The sequence below is a fragment of the Eriocheir sinensis genome, unplaced genomic scaffold (assembly GCF_024679095.1).
Source record: "Eriocheir sinensis breed Jianghai 21 unplaced genomic scaffold, ASM2467909v1 Scaffold24, whole genome shotgun sequence".
NCBI lineage: Eukaryota > Metazoa > Arthropoda > Malacostraca > Decapoda > Varunidae > Eriocheir > Eriocheir sinensis.
This window is the reverse complement of record NW_026111543.1, coordinates 127,507-149,425: the sequence shown is the minus strand read 5'-3', so window position 1 is coordinate 149,425 and position 21,919 is coordinate 127,507. Positions and strand designations below refer to the sequence as shown.

Sequence of the window (21,919 nt, the reverse complement as noted above, 5' to 3'; positions counted from 1 at the left end):
CCTTTCATGAATCTCAGTAATAATGATGATAATAATGATGATAATAATAATAATAATAATAATGATAATAATAATAATCTAATCAGACCTAACGCCACATAACAGGAGCATTCCTCCACTTGACTCCTGTTCAGCCATTTCCATGGACAATAGTAGGAAAAGAAGTTGAAGAGTACGCTTTGTCGGAGCAAAAAGTGTCAAGCTCTGATGTGTCGTTGAAATAAGAGAAGCCAAGTATGTAAATCTAGTAAGGTATCACGGTGGGGCCAAGGAGAGAGGGATGGGGTATTACTCTGGGTGTGTCATTCATTGCAATGCTTGTCCCCAGGTGTGCAGTGTAGGGGAGCGTGAGCACCTGCCAGGCCGCTCACAGTGATAGAGCCCTCAAGTAGACTAAGAAGCTGTGTTGCCGAGGACCACGTCTGGCTCCAGCAGCTCAGATGAGGAGGCGTCACGGTTCGGGGAGGCGTGTGACCCCACCCTGTGGAGGACGGCCACGCAGGGAGCCGCCAAGAATGAAATCTGCAGAGCGGAGGCATCTGATGAGAAGCCCCAGCCAAGGCGACCAGAGGCAGGCCTTCATGCTGCTGGAGAAGATGCACACAACCCTTGCCGGGGCGCAGGGCAAGGCAGGTAAGCAAGCAGTATTCTTAAGCACTCTGACTTCTCCTTTGGCCACTTTTTACTAGGGATGTGCCGATGTATTGGTATCGGTGGTATCGGCACATTTTATGAGTATTGGTATCGGCACATTATATGAGTATTGGTATCGGCTGATTTTCTGCTGATACCGATACCTGAACTAGTTTTGTACGTCGCATGTCACTCGTTGCAAATATAATTTTGTTCAATAGAAATTGGATTTTCTAAATTACTGAAAAAATATTAGAAAAATGTAATTATCTAGGATCATGATACTACACAGTTTGGAATTTCCCGCGATTTAATTTTCATCACTTTAAACAATATGATTCATATTACTTTCAATACAAGTACAGTACCCTCTTGAGTTTCGCGCTATCCGAGTTTCGCGATCCTCTAGTTTAGCGCTTAGCCCTAAATTCTTACCATCACGAGTTTCGCACATTACCGCCACGAGTTTCGCGTTGCTCTGAAATATACGGGTCACGTCTACCTACCGCCGGCGTCATGCGTGCTGCCTTAAAAGGCGGTGTCCAACCATTGGGGCCATGGGCAACCGCGGTTGCCTGTATGCCCAACTGGGAGCAAGTTGTTGGTTGTCCTTACGAATGGAAAACGGTTGTGAGTACGAGCGTGGGTACCTCACGGCTGCATGTAAACAAACAGACGACGGCAGTGGCTGAGGAGCAGTGGAAGATGGCCCACCAAGAGACTCGTAAATTGGACTGGCAGAGCTGCTTTGCTTACTACTTGATTAACAAGATGAGAGAACACCCCGTGCTGGGGAACCACAGTCCAGAAAACTTTTCTCCAGTCAATGAAAATTGTAGATCTCCCGGTGTTGTTTCCTCTTCTTCTTCTTCTTCTTCTTTTGACCTGTAATGCATGGCAGCGACGGTGAAAAGTAATAGTGAAAAGTAGCAAAAGGGCATACAACAGCAAAATCAGCGAGAGAAAAGGACAGAAAAATACCTAAGCTCAGGGTGAAGTGTATAAGTGCGCACTGTTAAGTAACTTAGGGCTGCTTTCACAGTCACTTTATTTGTTTTGATCGTTACCAATGGTGGCGATCGCCGCTCACCGTTGCCAGATTGTTGTACTCAAGCATAGTATTTATCGGTTTCTGACGCCTAACTATTGCCAGGAAACATCTAACTCTTTTAACGATAACTATAAATGAGTTTCGTTATTGGAGCCCAGAAGACAATTTAGGGGTAAGATGTCGGGAAATATAATCGGCTGAGTACGACAACCTGGTAATGTTGTGACGTCGCTTAGTATTTCACGTGAAACTGACCGACGGGGTAGTGGCGGCTGCACATGAGGCGAGAGATGCTGAAAGTGTTTGGTTGGTGCGGTGCTGGGCTAACCCCGCAGCCACCACTACCCATTGACCAGTTTCACACAGAAATACTGTAGCGGCGATCGCCGCCATTGGTAACGACCAAAGCAAACAAAGTGACTGTGAAAGCGGCCCCAAGTGCATGTTGTGAAGTATAAAAGTGTGGAGAAGGACCTAAGAAGCGATACAAAGCATTACAGGTCAAAAGAAGAAGAAGAAGGTCCACTACACTGGCCGGTGTTGCGAGAAATATCTCCCCGATGAAATTAGTCATTCTGTGTCCACCACACATGTGGGAATACACAGCATTAAAAGTATTAATTTGCCTGGTTTTGTTCTAGTCTGTCTGCGCGAAACTCAAGAGGGTACTGTGTATAATACTTAGTATACAGTGTAGCCTTTGGCACCGCGGACGTGTACAATACAGGTTTAGTAGCTTCGGCGGAGCCCCTCCACTCGCCTCATTTGCCTCAATTGGCTGCCTCAGTCGGTCAGACGGTCGCTCCGCAGCGGAGCACGCTGCCAGGGTCTGGGGATCTCTTCACAGTCTTCTGCCTAAATGTGTGGCAATTAATAAAGCTAACCTAGTTGAGTCAAGTAGACCTCATGAGGCGCCTTTTCTCTCGCCCCTTGTCGAAACTCATGGGGGTGTGTGTTAACACTTCCCTTCTATGGTGGAGCAACGAGTAGTGGGTCTTTTTTTCTTAACATGTGATGTTGCCCTTTAGCGGCTGGAGTTGTTGTATAAAAATTTAATCAGTGCACAGGTATCGGTATCGGTCAAATATTGGGGTATCAGTATCGGTCAAAATTTTGGTGTCGGTACATCCCTATAGTCCAACCAAATTGTCGGGTCCGTTTGGGCGGAGGCTCCCCGGCCGGCAGTGGACGAGTATAGACGTGAAGCAGACTTATCGTTTTGTCTGTTTTGCGTCCACAAGTGTCCGCTTTGATTGTTTAAATTCCTGTTGTTAGATATTTGCTTTTAATTTTTGAATGTTGGTCGCCTGAGATATGATTGCAATTAATATGGACCCGTACGCAGAAGTTTCTAACATGCCGGACGCGTATCGGACTAGTATCATTTCGTCTATTTTGGGTCCACAAGTGTCCGCTTCGCTGTTTATTATTCCTATGCTGTTAATTTTTAAATGCGAGTCGCCTGATTTATAATTCCAATTATATTGTACATATGTACATCAGTAATTAATTGCATGCAGAACTTTCAGACATGCCGTAAGCGTAACGGACTAGTACGGACGATATGATCGATCGAGTTACAAAAATCCGTTTGAGGCCGCGTAACGGACTAGTGCGGACGAGTTACAAATAATTTGTTAAATTGTCACCACGACTCAGTGATCTTTGCGCTGTAGACTTAACTCGAATGACTGACATGTCTTGGTTGATAGAAATCTATACCCTTAACCTAACTTAAACCTAATAAAGACATACCGGGCCCAACGGGGTTCGAATCGTCTTCCTGAGGACTCCGGATCAACAGCGCGCCTTAGCTCACTGAGCCATGGTGACAACGTGTACAAGAAGCCTTTCGACCGTTCACGTTCCAATCATTTTATGTTTTCTTTCACAACCGGTTAAGTTAGAGAAGCTAATAAATGATGTTTATTGTACAAATAGATAGATAGACAGATAGATATATAGATATATCAAATCATATTCACATTCATTCATTCATATCACAAGTGTAATAGCATAAATTAGTGGATGTTCATTTATAGTATTTTCCTTTTAATTAATAGCACTGCATGTATTACCCCCTGGCTTCCAGGTAGCTATACGTACGTGTACAATTAAACATATTGATGGCTATAGATGCCGAGTATATATATGTCCCCAGCACATTTATATATATATATATATATATATATATATATATATATATATATATATATATATATATATATATATATATATATATATGCAGCATTATTTGTGTTACTTAATTCATTGTTCCAGTCACCCTATTAATCGATCGTCCTCTCATAGCCTTCTAGTTACTCATGTTTTCTATGTAACCCAATTATAGGGCCAACTCTTGAAGACTACGGTCGTTATTGCGCAGCCATTAATATTCTGGGTTTGACTGATAATTACGCTCGCATTTAAAATCTTTACTCACCAGTAAAAACTCTCGAAAATAATTTCATTGTATTTCCCAAGCAGAGTTACACATACAGTTAAGAAGTAATTCAATCATACGTGATGGGGCGGCCTTAATAAATAAATGCAATTTTAATATACGACTTAGTATATCTCAGTACATGGCGCCTCGAGCCTCTCTCTCTCTCTCTCTCTCTCTCTCTCTCTCTCTCTCTCAGGCGCACACTTAATTGCACGCACACGTACCATCATCATCTTCATCATCATCATCATCATCATCATCATCAACATCATCATTACTACTACTACTACTACTACTACTACTACTACTTCGATTGCACCGTAAACACCTTTTTTGTCTGTGGGCCGGGTACACGTACTGGCTGTCAACACAGTCCTCCACTCTCTCTCTCTCTCTCTCTCTCTCTCTGCACACTATAACATCCACCACATACAAGGGGAAGGGAAGGGAAGGGAAGGGAAAGGAAGGGATGGGGAGGGAAGAGGAAGAAAGGGAAAAGAAGGGAAGGGAAGGGAAAGATAGGGAAGGAAAGGAAAGGGAAGGGAAGGGAAGGGAAGGGAAATATAGGAAAGGGAAGGGAAGGGAAGGGATTGGAAAGGTAAGGTGATCTAAAATAAAAGGATATGTGAAAATATGGAAAAAATAATAAAAGGAATGAAATGAAAAGGAAGAGAAGGAAGTGGAATAGGAGAGAGGAGAAGAAAGGAAGGAATAAAGACAGTGATAATAAGGGGGAAGGGAAGGGAAGGTGAAGAAGAAGAGGAAAAGGAAAGGAAGGGGAGGAGAAGAGAGAGAGAGAGAGAGAGAGAGAGAGAGAGAGAGAGAGAGAGAGAGAGAGAGAGAGAGAATAACTGCTTGTGATGAGAGATATCTATTGTATATTATCATTATTATTATTATTATTATTATTATTATTATTGTTATTATTACTATTATGGCTGAACATTAAATTTTATGGAACTTTTTAAACATATAATGATACTCGTGGTGGTAATACACTCTCTCTCTCTCTCTCTCTCTCTCTCTCTCTCTCTCTCTCTTCGACGGTCGCGGACGAAGTCAAAAGAGAGAGAGAGAGAGAGAGAGAGAGAGAGAGAGAGAGAGAGAGAGAGAGAGAGACATACATTCTAATCATATATATCTTGCTAAACACACACACACACACACACACACACACACACACACACACAGGGGACACAAAGGCGGCCAGCACCACTACTAATCTTCGAGCCTCGAGTCTCGATCCTCTCAATGACCACTTTGCCTTCCAAGAGCAAGATTTTAAAGCGAAAACGATCCCTATAAACGGCCCTTGCTTTCTTCTCCTTCTCTTTTTCTTACTTAAAGACAGACACAGATACAGACACAACCCTTCCTCCTCCTCCTCCTCCTCCTCTTTCTCTTCTTCCACTTTGTTTTTATCTTTGCTTTTTACGTACAGAAATACAGATACAGAGATAAGGACACAACTCTTCCTCCTCCTCCTCCTCCTCTTCCTCCTTCTCCTCTTCTTGATCTTTTCCTTGTTATATCGAGACAGACACAGATACATAGATACGACCCTCCCTCCTCTTCTTCATCTTGCACACAGACAGACAGGCAGACAGACAGACAGACAGACGGGAAAGTGTTCTTATCGCCTCACTGACCTCCGCGCCGCGCTGGGCACTTCCCTGGATCAAGGGAAACAAACCGTCGCGACTGCCCTGTGCATTCTTGGGATTCCAGGAACCTGTAAATACCTTGCTTGCTCTCTCTCTCTCTCTCTCCCGTCTTCCTTGCGCAATAAACCTAACGAGGAAAGGCTCTCATCTCGTAACTTGCTCTCATTCAGGAAATGTCGCCTTCAAGGAAAATTGATCGAAGGTTTCAAAATACTTCACGTCTTCAATGTGGACAAATCCAATTATGTTTTATGATGGATGACACGTTTCGAACGAGAAATGATGAAATGCCAGAAAAGAGAAGTGTAAACAAATAAATTCCAACTGTACAAAATTTTTCTTCACCAACGTCGCAGCGCGGGAATGGAATAAACTCCCGCCTTCAGTGGTCCAGTGCAACACGACTGTTTCATTTCAAAACAAGATCGAGCGACACTTCCTTCACCCTTATATTCGCTGAGGTAAAAACACAAACTCTTCCTGGCATTTGATTTGATGTAGTATCACTTCAGTTTTAAGGACAGACCACCTTGCCTGGACCATAGGGTCTGTGTGGTCTGAGCACCTATGGAAATCTATGTAAGTCTCTCTCTCTCTCTCTCTCTCTCTCTCTCTCTCTCTCTCTCTCTCTCTCTCTCTCTCTCTCTCTCTCATGTGTGTGTGTGTGTGTGTGGCGTGAGAGAGAGAGAGAGAGAGAGAGAGAGAGAGAGAGAGAGAGAGAGAAACTTCCATTCTCTCAAGTCTTGGCATCACAAATTTCTTGGCAGCGACTCTCTCTCACTCTTGCTCACTTTCACTCTCCCTTTCTCTCCCTTCGTCATAAGTTACTCTCTCTCTCTCTCTCTCTCTCTCTCTCTCTCTCTCTCTCTCTCTCTCTCTCTCTCTCTCTCTCAGTAAAGCAATTACTTACATATTCAACTTTCCGTCAAAAAAAAAAATGTGTGTGTGTGTGTGTGTGTGTGCGTTTATCAAGATCCATCTACCAGCCTATCCTTCTATTAATCATACCTATCTATTTATCTATATCTATTTTTCTATCTATTTATCTGCCTTTTTTTTTTTTTTTTTTTACATTGCAGCCTATTGCGCCGGTAGGCTTCTTCCAGGTGGATCCTGATGGTCGGTCCAAGGCTTCTTTCCGGTAGGTCCTGATGGTCGGCCCAGCCCGTTCTGGCGCAGGCGAGTGTTTATAGTGGCGCCATCTTGCATTGGCTCATGCTGCCCTCCCAGAGCTCATCTTTGATCCTAGAATCTAGAGTCCGGGTTGATAGGTGGTCTTCTGGACAGCATGTGGGTAGTTTTAAGCCACTCGGCGGCGGCTGAAAAATCCCAGCTTGGTGGCACCGGGCGGGGATTGAACTCGCGTCCTCCTGAACACGAGGCCGTTACTTTGACGACTCAGCCACCGCCTAGATGTGTGTGTGTGTGTGTGTGTGTGCGCGCTCGCTCATTAAATTGGGGCCATCTGGGATGAATCTCTTATCTCTCTCTCTCGTGCAAGCATGCGACATTACAACGTCAGGAAAGTATTCTCGCAGCTGACATCTTAATTCAGCAAGATACTGTTGGGGTGGTGATCGACTTTGGCGAGGCATGGCGTGTCATATGTGTCATATCTGAGGCAGCAGTGTACGCGTCTCATACAAGACGTACGTCTCGAAACAGGAGCGTGAGAACCGGATGTTATGAGAGGGAGGAAGAGGGGAGGGACGGCCTGGGAGGATGTAAAAAATAGTTGTCGTGGGTCGCTACTTGGTCCGCGCGGCCGTAACTAATGACTATTTATTTGTAGCCTTATAATGCTAATCCTGGCCTTTCGGGGCTGCAGGGTGACGATGAAACCAAAAGATGGTGCACAGGTAAAAATTAACCCTGAACGACATTGATTAAACTTTTAATTAGTAGCTGTTTACTGGGGAGGTTGAACTGTGTGTGTGTGTGTGTGTGTGTGTGTCCTTTTTTTTTTTTTTTTAGTTCAATACTAAATTTCTTTCGTTTCAATACCAAATCTAAGTCCAATACCAATCACGGTGCTTCAATACCAAATGGATTTTTCAATACCAAATGTACCCTAATTTGGTATTAAAAAATACCAAATGGCAACCCTGGCCCTATTGTCGCCCCACAGAGGCCATTATTAATTATCCCACTCAGTGTGTCTCAGTCGATCTCAAACCGCAATGTGCGCGGCTGTGTTCTAGTGGACTCTTACGTATACGTTAGGGGTGCCAGATTCTGCTTTGATCAAGGCAACACATTTTGGTAAGTAAGAAGTAAAATGAATCTGTATGGTAGATAGGAGAGAGAGAGAGAGAGAGAGAGAGAGAGAGAGAGAGAGAGAGAGAGAGAGAGAGTGACGGGGAGGAGGAGGGGGTTATGCGCGTCAGTTACGCGTATACATTTTCCTCCCTTTCTCTTTTTTTCCACTTCTCCTTTATTTTTTCCTTCCCTTTCCTCAAATTTCCTTCCTTTCCCGCCATTCACTGATGCATTCTGTAACAGTGGCTGACACGCGCGCAAGCGCGTCTCAGTCACTGTGTTAATAGTAGTAGTAGTATCATTACTATCATACAACAATATGCTGTCCTCTCGATCCTGCCTGCCTTCCAGCTGGTGTTTGTGTGTGTGTGTGTGTGTGTGTGTGTGTGTGTGTGTGTGTGTGTTTTGCTGACCAGTCAACAGCGAGGCTCTGGCGGAACACGTGCAATGAATAACATTTTTTGTCTCACGGATATTAGGGGACGAGAATGGTTTGGTATTAGTATAGTAGTAGTAGTAGTAGTAGTAGTCTTTATATTATTATTATTATTATTATTATTATTATTATTATTATTATTATTATTATTATTGTTTCAGGTTTGCGGTGATACGATCCTTGAAGTGCTTGCTTGTGCTTGGAGATATTGTAATACACTTCGCACATTACTGTTCATTCAGGTAATGCACAATATATTCTAATAATGATAACATACAGCAGCAGTGATGATGACTACGAGCCATCATATAACACGGATCCCATAGAAAGTCGGCGTGAGAAGTCGAGAGAAAAGCGAAATCGTAGGAAAGCACAATGGGCTCGCAAAAGAAGAAAATTATTGCAAGAGAAAATACCAGTAATTCAAGGCATTCGAGATCCGCTGCTGCCCTCAGAAAGCGAAGAAGAATTTTATAGAAATTATAAAAGTAGTGTTCATGAGTTAACAGACAGCAGCGACCCACCTCTATCTGACGCATCTATGGAACAGCCTCCCCAAACCCTTGACATGTTAAATGGCCCCAGCAAGACTGATTCTGCAATAAGTAATGTCACTAATGTGCTACATGGGCCTAGTCGCCCAGGAAACAGCGAGTTGGGCCTTGGCCCTTGCGAGACCTCCGATGAAGAGAGTATTTCAAAGCTAGAGAGGCTAGAGGGACTGATCGTGCATGACTATACCGATAGTGATGAACACTCTGACAGTGTAGACGTGACTGTACTCAGACGAGATGCTCCAGGAACATTATGGGATGAATTACGAACCATTCATTTCGAATGTAAGTTAACGCGAGATGCTACAAACAGAATATTGCGTGCTCTGTCTAAATATGGAATAGGATCATTGCACACACTGCCACTTGACTGTAGAACCTTAACAAGTATAGCTGGGGGCGCGGCAATGGGCAATGGCATTTTTTACGCGTTCAGGCGTAGAGTACTATTACTTTGGCGTCGAAAGCCAAATAAAATTGATACTAAGAAGGTATCCCTTACAAGTAAGATCACAGTTAAAGGAGATTACTATCTCCCAAAACTTAGATGGGATACCTTTATTTAAAAGTTCTGGTAGTCAACAGATCTAAACCGTTGGCAAGCACTCATAACGTCGTAGCCAGCACCAGTTCTGGTGGGAAGGTTAGTATATGCTAGCTGTTTCACTTATCCACTTTCACTTATCAACAGTTGTGCTATAATGATAATAATATTGATAATATTAAAAATAAAACATTTCAAATCAATCACTATCCAAACACTTTAATTGCTACCATTCATACCTTTGACCGTGTCCTGGTACAAGACCTGTTGCAACATATTACAATAGGTAATTAATTATTAATTTCCTTACAGCCTAGATACTCTCTCTTCGACTTTCTAAGACTACGGCCTCAGAGCACCCTGACAGTGCTATCAAAATGGATCGTTAAGAAGTCATCTTTGAAAGGCAAAGAAAAAGAGTTAATTCAGGACTTCAACAAGAAAGAGGCAGATTGTTCATTTGTGTGCTGGTATCCGCCGCAGCAGGATTATGATTGCAAGTAAGGTTTAATAAACAATTATATGTTCACGTCACACACACACACACACACACACACACACACACACACACACACACACACACGTACGTACGTACGTACCAGCTATCAGAGCTATAACGTACACTTAATTGGCAGTCACAGCAAAATCCACGGGATAGACACTGCATGTGTGCGTGTGTGTGTGTGTGTGTGTGTGTGTGTGTGTGTGTGTCTCACACGTGACCCCGCGCTGACCTCTAGCTGGCCTTCCCACTACTCCTTTTTTCCTTTCTACTCCTTTATTTCTTGCCTCTTCTTATTCCCCTTTTACCTTTTCTCCCTTCTTCCACCATTCACTTAATATATTTCTCATTCACTCTCCATTTTCCGCGATCGTGTGTGTGTGTGTGTGTGTGTGTGTGTGTGTGTGTGTGTGTGTAGATGGATAGAGACATAAATAGACTGATAGATAAAGTCTGGCATAGGTACCCAATCTATTTCACTATTTTTTTTTTTTTTTCCAGACGAATCGCCACACTCATCAAAAACGACAGCAACCCTGGACCACATTGGCTGCCTGAACCAGGAGTCATCTTTGGCCAATACAAAACTTATGAGGAGTGCCAACACGTCGTCGACGAAATGGTATCAAGTGAAAATGTCGAAAGTCAGGCTTTGGCGATGTTGCGGCAATGTGATAAGGAACAAAAAAGGAAGGCAAGAACGATGGAAACAAATGCAGAAGAAACTGCTAAAGAAAAAACTGCAGTACGTCCAACTGAAAAAGATGTGAGTAATGGAGAGAACTAGTATGTGATTTTTTCCACTATAGCATTTCTTTCACATGGCCTATTTATGTACTCTCACCCCAACACACACACGTACACACGAGGAGCAGCATATGTTTTCTATAAAACACAGGAAGACTACTTGTCGAGAAAAAAATAGACTCGCTTAAATAGATTCTAGGGTAATTAATTACGTTTGTGTTTCTCATTTTGCTTATTATCCAACAGCCTGGTACAGCTCACGAAACTGCAAAGAAAATACATGCGGAGGCCCCGCTTGGTGCGGCAGAGGTAGACGAGAGGCCGGTCGTCAGATCACCTCTGGCCATTTCTCGGCCCGAGAGGGAGGACGTCGTCAGATCACGTCCCCTGGCCAGTTCTCCGACCGAGAGGGACCTGGTCGTCAGATCACCTATGGCCAGTTCTACGGCCGAGAGGGAGGTCGTCAGATTACCTCTGGCCAGTTCTCAAGATGTCAACAGAGCTGAAGGCAGACGAGACGCCATTGACGTCTTTAGAGCAGATACACCCAGTACGTCTGATGAAGAACCCAGTGACGTAGAAGTGAGTCTTGGGCTATTTTATACTTAATTTTTTTGTACAAGTCTTCGAACGTAAAACCATTACCCATACTCATTCTTATATGTCCTTCAAGACCTATACGTCCTAGGTGCCTTTGGAGACCCATGAAAACAACTTGTAAAGATTACTTACCTTAAAATTAAATCAGTCTGTAATTTTTTTTTTCAGTTATCCAGTACACCTACTTGACATATGCCTTTCTCTTCAGGTCCTGCCCGAGAAACAGCTGCCACAACAAATACAAGAAATTTTGAATGTCGTACTAAAACATGTAAGCAAAAAATTTGAGGAAGTAAGCAAAAAATTTGAGGAAGTGAAAACTTCTGTGGATAACCTTCAGAAACAGCTGCAACCAGTACTTCCAGGACCTTCGCAGCGGGTGACTGATGGTGAGACACCTCTCCCTACCGGATTTGTGCCTGTCCTTCCAAAGGACCCCTATGAAGTGCTAACATACTTCGGTTTTCCTGCTAGCACACCCGACAGTGTAAGTATTTTTTATATATTCGGTCAGGTTTTGCTATTAAATAAATAATTATATCATTTTTTTTTTCAGCGGTATCTACATGTAATATATAGAGTAACACTAAGAGTAACAAATATTTAATACTTCGCTAATATTGCATATTCAACAAAGACTGATCTAACTTAGTGGCTATAGTACGTTTTCCTGTCGTTACTGCAGTTAACTGCCATTGAGTGTGAATGGTTTTGCTAGCTGAAGTGCTACATATAAAGTTATATTTCCTAGTTTCAAATGTTGTTCATTTAGGTGCATCTTTAATTACTTTCCTTCATAATTGTTTTGCAGCTCGTATCAAAACACAGGCACTACTTTCTTGGCAATGCATCGACAGAGCCAATGAGAACTCACCGGTTGGCACTGAGGAAGGCATTAGTTCAGCTATGCCCGTTGCCCAAGCCTCAGTCGGGAAAAGGTGGCCTGACCCCCTCCATCCGCCAACTCCTACATTATTTAGCACCCAGAGATGTCTGGGTGCACTTCTGTTTGAAGGGCTACTCCAAATCTAAGAGAAATATGGAGTCTGAAATGCCGAAATTTGTGCGCATGATTCAGGCGACAATGAGCATAAAACGCCAAGTCGACGAGTCGACGGTGAACGCTCATTTATCGGAGGCATTAAGGAAAGAAAGTGACAGATCAGGCTTCCGTAACACGGCGCGACCCAAGAAAACGACAGCACCAAACACAAGCACACCGTCCACGTCGGACGTACCAGGAACGTCAGGGCATGGGACTGGTCAAGACGAGGGAGAAAGTGACCCCGATTATATCGACAACGATGCGGAAAGTATCGTACCGCTGTCGAGTGGTAATGATACCGACAGGGCTACAGATGAACGGTACTCGGACGATGAAGAATCAATCACTGAATAACAAAGTATATATAGATACTGAGTGAATAAAAATATATTTTTTGCCCTGATGTAGTTCTTTACGTGATCGATGTTATCACAGTATAATTCCACCTTACTTCTTACTAACTAAGCATGTTCTCATACTTAATTAACAGCTTAAAAAATATGTAACTCTCTCTGCTATATAATCTATTATACATGTACGCCACCTATCATTTACTATTTATTTTCTTTACTAACATATGCTAATCGCATGGACTGTAATTTTGTTGATGACGGTAAAAGCTACATATATATATATATATATATATATATATATATATATATATATATATATATATATATATATATATATATATATATATATATATATATGTGTGTGTGTGTGTGTGTGTGTGTGTTACTATACTCATTAATACACAGACCAAAACATGCAGGTGTATATGGAACAATTAATATTGAGTTATATTTAGGTTCCTTATGTGTACGTTATGCAAGCAAAATAATTAACTTTCTATATACATATATGTATGTCAAGCTAGGGTAGTGCTGGCTGCAACTTGAGTTTAGAATTAGAAAGTTGTTAATAAAGCTGTCAAAGTTACGCACGCCAATTAACTTGCTTTAATTACTGTACGTATACGTACGCACCTTATATATAGACTGAGATAGTAATGAACTACATGAAATTACAGGTACAATAAGATATTACATTCTGTTTTCATACTGGTGTGTATATATAAAATAAAAATGAATGGACGTCGTCTTCACACGATTCTCAATTAATATCCCCATGTAAAAAAAAAAAGGGAAATAAGAATTTAAAGGATTTAATAGAATTTATTAGGTAAGTAAATAAAAATAATTGGGTAAGTAAATAATTATTTAATTAATATTTTGAACAATTAATAAATGCGGTCACCTGCGGACGTTGGCAGGATTAAGACGACTGCGGATGCAAAATCGTCTACTAATGCGGACGCTAGAAGGATCTGGATGATTGCGGACAGGATATGGTCTCGTCCGCATCCTCCTAGTCGTATACAGAAACGTCCGCGGCTGTGGACGTCAGAAGGACGTCGGTTTTACAACTTTTTGTCAGCAGGGTCCCGCGGGTCCATTTCTCCCCTCCGCTCTGCCACACAGTCCCAACACATTTTTTTTCCTCTCCTATGTTACCTTTGCCTTACATGTGAGAGCAAGAGACAGGTGTTGGCACTGTGTGGCAGAGCAGAGGGAGGAAAGGACCCGCGGGAGCCTGCGCCCAAATGGACTCCACAATTTGGTTGGACTATAGTCTGTACTTCTCTCTTTTATAGGAACAGCGATTAGTGGGCTTTTTATACACTTTCTTTTTGTTGCCCTTGATCTCCTTCCTTTATTGTAAAAACAAACAAAAAAATTTCTCTCTCTCTCTCTCTCTCTCTCTCTCTCTCTCTCTCTCTCTCTCTCTCTCTCTCTCTCTCTCTCTCTCTCTCTCTCTCTCTCTCTCTCTCTCTCTCTCTCTCTCTCTCTCTCTCTCTCTCTCTCTCTCTCTCTCTCTCTCTCTCTTTTCTTTCCTTCTATTTTTCTCTCTCTCTCCTTACTTCCTTCTCTCCCTCCCACTTTCCTCTCTCCCTCCCATCTTTTCCCTCCCTCTCTCCTTACTTCTCTCTCTCCCTCCCCACCTCCCTCCCTCCCTCCCTCTCCTCCTGCCTGTACTCTTCACACAGCCAACAGTCAGGCCCGGTCCACTCCCCCAGCAGTCTCTTTGTGAGCAACTCCCCCTCACACACTGCCCTCCTCTCCTCAGGGTGTGTGGGGCTGAGGCACAAGGATGGCCATGGCCCCGGCATACAGAGCAGGCCATCGTCAGGCAGGGCAGAGGCCAGCACAGCGAGGGTGGCCATGGCTGCCCCATCCACACTCTCCCTTCCTGGCCAAGCAGCTCACCTCAAGACTGGACGGGTGAGTGCTGTGTAGTGGAAGTAGTAGTAGTAGTAGTAGTAGTAGTAGTAGTAGTAGTAGTAGTAATAGTAAATTGATTTCTTTTGGCCACTCCTTAACTTTTTTATAGGAGCAGTGATTGGTAGGCTTTTTTCATTATTGTTTTCTTTTGCCCTTAAGCTGTTTCCTTTATTGTAAAAAAAAAAGTAGTAGTAGTAGATGGGATGGCTGAGAGAGAGGGAGAGGAAGGGAAGTAGATTTGGACAAGCTATGGGATGGAAGTGATAACATTGCTGGAGTGATGTCGCTCTATTAGTCGGCCGGCCAAGTCCAGGAAATATGCCAAAAAAAAATTCTGATGGCATTTTTTGTTAAAAGTGGGCAACTATGCCAGAAGTCATGAGTATAGTCTAAAGATCCAGAATTACCCGGTTGCCAAAAAGACATTTAACCTTTAAAGGTCAAATTTGGAGGTCAAAAGGTCAATTGAGGTCAAATTTTATGTTTTTTCTACTTTGTGCTATACTTTCAATAAAATCATGTTTGGTGTAAATAGTGCAGGATTAAAAGATATACAAGTTTTTTAAATTCAAATTGTATTGGTAAATGCGACCAATCTCAATTACGCACGCTGGGGTCCTGTCTACCTTGCAGAAATGAAGGGGCTGCCGAAAACTGCACCGGACGTATACGAAGAGTTCTTAGCTGGGAATTTCGTCATGAAACGCCACAGTGGAAGGTTCAACCAAGTTCCAGTGGACCAGGCAACCGAATGGATGAATAAGGTCTGTAAATTATCAAACGGGATTATTGAAATCACCCAGAATGATACAGCGAGAGACAGATTTTGCACGACCTGGTCTGAGAGGTGCCAAATTTCAGAAGACACCATGCAGCTATTTGGACTTTGCAAGGATGACGCCGAGGTCGATTTTACAACTAGGAAAGACGGTCTTCCATTTAAAAGGATACAGGACTGGGATGCTGTAGCGAATCTTGAAACCCAGTTTCGGCGGTTTAAGGTGTTCACAGAAATTGACCAAGATGCCACATCCGGCGACGTAAAGCTGAGCTCACTGACAACCAACGACCTAGCCACTGATGGAATAACTACAGATCTCCTGACTGCTGAAGAGAAAGGAGTCGAGTTGGTGAAGCAGAATGTAAAGGAAAGACTAGTTGAAAGGAGTGTGCCTTTTTTTGAAAAGCAAAAACGCCAGAAGTCAAAGACATTCGCAACACTGTACGAAACTCCTGTACATGACAAAAAACCGAAGACCACCAAGACGATTAAAGCAGACAGGCAACTGATGCAGAGACTCTTCAATGCGGCGCAAGCTGGTCGTGCAGTTGACCTCCACAAGGTGCTGGAGCATGAATTGTCAGCTGTACCACTTAGTCTGGCGAACAGAGCGAAAAAGATGAACACCAACATAAAGTCTGCAATGCTTCCCTTGCTGACGAAAGATCTTGGGGTAGACAAAGTCAAGGGAGCACCAGAGACCGAAGGAAAAACTTGCATCATCATCGATGGGCATGCATTGATTCAGTCCCTCGGAATACCGCACAAATGTAAGACATTTGGTGACTATGCGCAGAACTTCATCAAGACTGTCACAAAACAGTTCACTGACAGAGTTTCTCGGATTGATGTGGTCTTTGACCAATACAGGCCACTCTCAATTAAATCGGAAAGAAGGAGTCAAAGAGTTGGTCGAAAGAGGCCAATCCGTAAGGTTATTGACAGGGATGATCTTCCACTCCCCCAGACCTGGAAGAACTTCATTGCATTAGATGAGAACAAGGAAGACCTTGCGATATTCCTGAGTGGCAAACTTTCAGCATTTAGAGAGGCAGGCAAGGAGGTTGTCATTGGCGGAAGCATTCCCAACGGATTCTCGTCTACACGTGGATTGATTCCCAGGCTAAAGGCAAACCACGAGGAGGCAGACACGAGGATAATCTTGCACATGCTAGAAGCATTTGATTGCGAGTATGAGAGCATCCTAGTGAAGTGCCGCGACACCGACGTCCTGCTACTTCTTGTTCACTTCACGAGGGGAAGAGAAGGCAAGGTGTGGATGGTTAGTGGAACGTCGAAGGAGCAGGAATGCTACCCAGTGCATCTTATAAACAGAAGCCTACATGAGGAAGTAGTGGATAACGTGCTGGGCTTCCATGCTTTAACAGGTTGCGACACTGTCTCCTCATTTGCTGGACATGGAAAGAAGTCTTGCTGGACTGTGTTTTTACAACACCCAGAACTGTTACACAGTGTTGGTCGAGATGCGCCCCTAGGTGATGTTGAAAAGTTTCTGTGCTACCTGTACAAAGCACCATGTCCATCTGGAGGCATTGACAAGGCAAGGTATGACTTATTTCAGAAAGGGAAAAAGGCTATTGAAATGCTGCACCCACACGCGATGCATTGAATTGCATCTCGCACGAGCAAATCATCAGGCAAAGGTGTGGCTGCAGTCGGACAAGGTAGATGTGGTGACTGAAAACCCTGAGGAGACTGGTGGATGGAATGTAGTGGATGGACACTTGGAAGTTGTGTGGCTGAGAAAGCCTTCCGTTCCAAGTAGTTGCATGGAGTTGATTACGTGCGGGTGCAAAACGAAATGCCGAACACACGCTTGCGTTTGCAACAAGACAAGACAGCTGTGTATTCCTGCTTGCGGTTGTGACACTGATGGGTGTCTGAATACTGCAGGTTTAGAACACGAACAGGACTAGAAAGTCTAAGATATGATTACAGGACATCTTTTTGATTACTTTATTGGAGAAGCAGAGACATTGTTGGGAACAAAGCGGATTCATGCAATTCGCAGAGTCTTCTTTTGTATCTTGAAGCATAACAGAGTTATATGCGCATTAAGTCAGATAATCTATCACATTTACCAGTACCTTTTGATTTTAAAACATAAATATCTCACTTAATATTCATAACTTTGCACCAAATTATACATTGTATGAATGTATAGCACAATAAAAAAATTGACCTCAATTGACCTTTTGACCTCAAAATTTGACCTTCAAGGTCAAATGCCATTTTGGCAACCGGGTGATTCTGGATCCCTAGACCATACTGATAACTTCTAGGGTGGTTGCCCACTTTTAACAAAAAATGCCATCAAAAGTCACTTTTAAGGGTCTTGGCCGGCCGACTATATAATAAAATTTAGAATATGTCATGATGCCTTACCTTCAATACAACCCTCTGTACTTCACTACTAGAGTTCAGTCCAGCACAAGACGCCCCTGTTCCATTACTAAGGCTGTGTGTGTGTGTATTAGAGGCATGTTAACTTCTGAGGACTTCCTGGACCACAACGAAATCATAACTTTAGTGGTGAGGTGCACAGAGTTTTGGTGGCTTGGCTTGTTGTTCTGGAGGCAGTGTATTGTGACATGCTGTAGAGTTGTTATTTAAAACCCAACCCCTTCCTCTGTCATCCCCTTTCTTGCTCCTGCTGCCCCCCACACTCCCTACCCAACCTCCATTCTTCGATACTAGGTACTTTCTGCTACTACTACTACTACTACTACTACTGCCCAAGCTCTCTCTCTCACACTCCCTGCCCAGTTCCCTCTCTCTCCCTCTTCCTCTCTCTCCTGCCCAGTTCCCTCTCTCTCCCTCCCCACTTCCCTCCCTCCCTCCCTACTTTCCATTTTATCTCCCCACTTCTTTCTCTCCTTCCCCATCTCCCTCTCTCCCTCCCCACTTTCTTCTTTCTCCCTCCCCACTACCCTCTCTCCTCCCTTCCTCCCTCTCTCCTCCCCACTTCCTCCCTCCTCCCTACTTTCCATTTTATCTCCCCACTTCTTTCTCTTCTTCCCCATCTCCCTCTCTCCCTCCCCACTTCCCTCTCTCTCCCCACTTTCTTTTCTCTCCCTCCCCACTTCCCTCTCTCTCCCCACTTTCTTTTCTCTCCCTCACCACTTCCCTCTCTCCCTCTCCACTTCCCTCTCTCCCTCTCCACTTTCCTCTCTCCCTCTCCGCTGGCTTATGTTTATCCATTAACTTTTTCCTCAACACTGACTCATTGATGATTACCAGAAAGTTAAAGGTGTGAATGCTCACCTATTCTGCCGCGAGAAACACACAAAAGAAAAGAATGATGTCGCCGGGCTCAGGTGTTCTCTGCTCTGTGGTTTTAAATGGTGTACATACCTAGTTGTATTTACTTAGTTGTGATATACATGATACACATGGGTCCTGTCTCCAAATCTTAGTTTATCAAGTTTAGCTTAACCCGTCCGCTGTGATGGTCACGGATTTGGCCTTCACTGGTAGCCTGGTAACATATAGTCCCAGGTCTTTCTCTGCCTCTGTGGTGGATAGTGGAGTGTTTCCCATGTGGTATTGGTGTGCTGGATATCCCTTCACTGGTAGCCTGGTAACATATAGTCCCAGGTCTTTCTCTGCCTCTGTGGTGGATAGTGGAGTGTTTCTCATGTGGTATTGGTGTGCTGGATATCCCCTCCCAAGGTGCAGGACTTTACATTTTCTTCATATTGAATTGTAGCAGCCACTTTTTGTCCCATTCCTGTAGCTTGGTGATGTCTTCTGGTAGGAAATTTGCAGTCAAGGGGTTAAGGTGTTTTATATTACTCATGACAAGTCAGTCAGAAGTCTATTATTTCAGCAAGACAAATCTGGTGCTAGGAAAGTTGTAAATGAGAAAACTGGGTGAAGTTTCTGGGATGGAGGCAGCAATCAGCCCCTTATATGGGTATGTAATTCAAGATCACTTAAATAATGTAGTTTTTCAGACACCAGTTAAATGCTATTGGTGAGACACACTTCTTTTTTCAGTTACATTTGCTCTCATGAGTGGTCAAACCTACAAACAGTGATGTGTTCTGTTGAAGGATTACAGATTTTTTTTATGACTGAAGTGGCAGTGGTGCTTGCAGAAACACAAGACTTAACAAACACCCACAAATGTAACCCGTCCACTGAGATTGGCACGGATTTCACCTTAACAAACACCCACAAATGTAACCCGTCCACTGAGATTGGCACGGATTTCACCTTAACAAACACCCACAAATGTAACCCATCCACTGAGATTGGCACGGATTTCACCTTAACAAACACCCACAAATGTAACCCGTCCACTGAGATTGGCACGGATTTCACCTTAACAAACACCCACAAATGTAACCCATCCACTGAGATTGGCACGGATTTCACCTTAACAAACACCCACAAATGTAACCCGTCCACTGAGATTGGCACGGATTTTGCCTTAACAAACACCCACAAATGTAACCCATCCACTGAGATTGGCACGGATTTCACCTTAACAAACACCCACAAATGTAGCCCATCCGCTGAGATTGGCACAGATGTCGCCTTCACTGGTAGCCTGGTAACATTTACTCCCAAGACTTTCTTTGCCTCTGTGGTGGATAGTGGAGTGTCTCCCATGTGGTATATTGGTGTGCTGGATATCCCCTCCCAAGGTGCAGGACTTTACATTTTTCTTCATTGCATTGTAGCAGCCACATTTTGCTCCACTCCTGTAGCTTGGTGATGTCTTCTTGTAGGAATTCGCAGTCAAGGAGTTAAGGATAAATTGGAGCAGAGGAGACATGTAGACAGGACAGTATGAGCACCACTATTCCTGCACAGTGTAGCTTGATCAGCAGAACAAGGCCAGTCAGTACAGTGTTGATTTCAGTCCACCTTTTCAACAGGAGTGTGGAGTACCAGGGTGACCAGGAGCACAGACTGACCAAGGATGGCAGTGGTGAGGGTGGTGGTGGTGGTGGTGGCCAGCCCCTCCATCATCCCCTCCGCCTCCTGACTAACCTGCCGCTCGCCCCTCAAGGCATCACTGACCCCACACACGCAGCAACCAGAAGGAGCAGGCCGGACAGAATTCCCAAGACTCTCCTACTTTGGCGGCTGTGATGCGGTGAGAGTCCTGGGTTGTGTCTGTGGGTGTTTCCATGGGTAGTGTTATGAGCCCAGTAATAGCTTTGGCTCTGGTAGAGGTTGTTGTGGGTACTTTCATGGGTGGTGTTATGAGCCTAGTGAGAGATTGACGAGACTTTCATAAAGGTTGTTGTGGGTACTTCCATGGGTAGTGCTATGAGCCCAGTAATAGTGTGAAATGGCTTTGGTAGAGGCTGTTGTGTTTGTACTTCCATGGGTAGTGTTATGAGCCTTGTGATAGACTGACAAGACTATCATAGAGGTTGTTGTGGGTACTTTCATGGGTAGTGTTATGAGCCTAGTGATAGTTTGACAAGGCTTTTTTTGTACCATGAACATGAAAAACACCCACAAGAATCAGGTACAGGAGGCCGTGCCCCGAACACATGATGCCTCCCAAAGGAACTGGCGGTGGCTGAGTGCTTAGTGTGGACGATGCGGGTTCGAATCCGCTTCTACCACCTGGGATTTTCCAGTCACCGCCGAGTGGCCCAAGACTACCCACATGTTATCCTGAAGACCACCCATCAACCCGGACTCTAGAGGAACTGTCCAAGTGAGTCAAGTATGAGCTCCGTGGGGCAGCATGAGCCAAGAGAAGATGGCGCCACTATAAACATTTGCCGGCACCACGCCCCCTAAAGAAAGCCCACTGGTGCTGTAGGTCAGGACGTAAAAAAAGGGAAAAATGGGTTGTGTGCTAAATCAAAATGAACAACTGTCAAGGTAGAGGAGATGAGGAGCAGAAAACCCACTCCTAAGAATTAAATTGTGGTGTGAAAATGAACGGCTGTCGAGATGGAGAGAACAGAAAAGCCTCCTTGTTGGTTAGTCAGTCAGTGGCTGGAGCACGCCAACACCAAAGCCGCAGAGTAGGAGAGTGTGACCACCCTCATCACAGGCTGTTACCTAAAGAGCAACGCAAGATTTAAGTTCAACATTATAAGGAGGTTTTTAAAATGAAATGCACAAAATGGAGGCTACAGTACAGGGGAGAGAGTGAGGGTCAGGGAAGAAGGGACAGAGGGAGGGAGGACGGGAAGAATTTGTGTGGGGGGGAGGGAGAGTGAAGCCCAGTATCAAGACCATCTAATTGTACAGCTGTTGGGGAATCGCTGTGTTCCAATCTGGCAGACCAGTTTTAACCCCTTGACTATGAACTTCCTACCAGAAGACATCACCAAGCTACAGGAATGGAACAAAAAGTGGCTGCTACAATTCAGTGAA

The 21,919-nt window shown here is 43.9% G+C and overlaps 2 protein-coding genes across 5 annotated transcripts; both read left to right on the top strand.

The window, feature by feature from the left end:
• Nucleotides 1-331: 331 nt before the first annotated feature.
• On the top strand, nt 332-21,705 carry LOC126991086 (uncharacterized). The gene is made up of 3 exons (XM_050849783.1): nt 332-633; nt 14,609-14,763; nt 20,452-21,705. The coding sequence occupies exons 1-3, from the start codon at nt 441-443 to the stop codon at nt 20,470-20,472; spliced, it is 369 nt and encodes a 122-aa protein (XP_050705740.1). The 5' UTR covers nt 332-440; the 3' UTR covers nt 20,473-21,705.
• LOC126991085 (uncharacterized) lies at nt 7,622-13,101 on the top strand. Of its 4 annotated transcripts, none has more exons than XM_050849780.1 (7): nt 7,622-8,056; nt 8,651-8,731; nt 9,900-10,087; nt 10,591-10,855; nt 11,083-11,418; nt 11,645-11,923; nt 12,248-13,101. In XM_050849780.1, exons 4-7 carry the CDS (start codon nt 10,709-10,711, stop codon nt 12,833-12,835), a joined length of 1,350 nt encoding a protein of 449 aa, XP_050705737.1. In that variant the 5' UTR covers nt 7,622-8,056; nt 8,651-8,731; nt 9,900-10,087; nt 10,591-10,708; the 3' UTR covers nt 12,836-13,101. The 4 variants fall into 4 exon arrangements, with proteins under 4 accessions (XP_050705737.1, XP_050705735.1, XP_050705738.1 ...); XM_050849778.1 differs by having other exon boundaries at nt 8,651-9,686; XM_050849781.1 differs by lacking the exon at nt 8,651-8,731 and having other exon boundaries at nt 7,925-8,056.
• Nucleotides 21,706-21,919: the final 214 nt, after the last annotated feature.

What these genes read in the sequence shown, in the direction of transcription:
- LOC126991085 (XM_050849778.1), top strand. Translation starts at nt 9,591, where the DNA reads ATGGGATACCTTTATTTAAAAGTTCTGGTAGTCAACAGATCTAAACCG. An exon ending in AAGAACCCAGTGACGTAGAA is followed by an intron (nt 11,419 to 11,644) that starts GTGAGTCTTGGG and finishes CTTTCTCTTCAG; the next exon opens with GTCCTGCCCGAGAAACAGCT. An exon ending in CTGCTAGCACACCCGACAGT is followed by an intron (nt 11,924 to 12,247) that starts GTAAGTATTTTT and finishes ATTGTTTTGCAG; the next exon opens with CTCGTATCAAAACACAGGCA.
- LOC126991086 (XM_050849783.1), top strand. Translation starts at nt 441, where the DNA reads ATGAGGAGGCGTCACGGTTCGGGGAGGCGTGTGACCCCACCCTGTGGA. An exon ending in CGGGGCGCAGGGCAAGGCAG is followed by an intron (nt 634 to 14,608) that starts GTAAGCAAGCAG and finishes TCCTCTCCTCAG; the next exon opens with GGTGTGTGGGGCTGAGGCAC. An exon ending in CTCACCTCAAGACTGGACGG is followed by an intron (nt 14,764 to 20,451) that starts GTGAGTGCTGTG and finishes CCTTTTCAACAG; the next exon opens with GAGTGTGGAGTACCAGGGTG.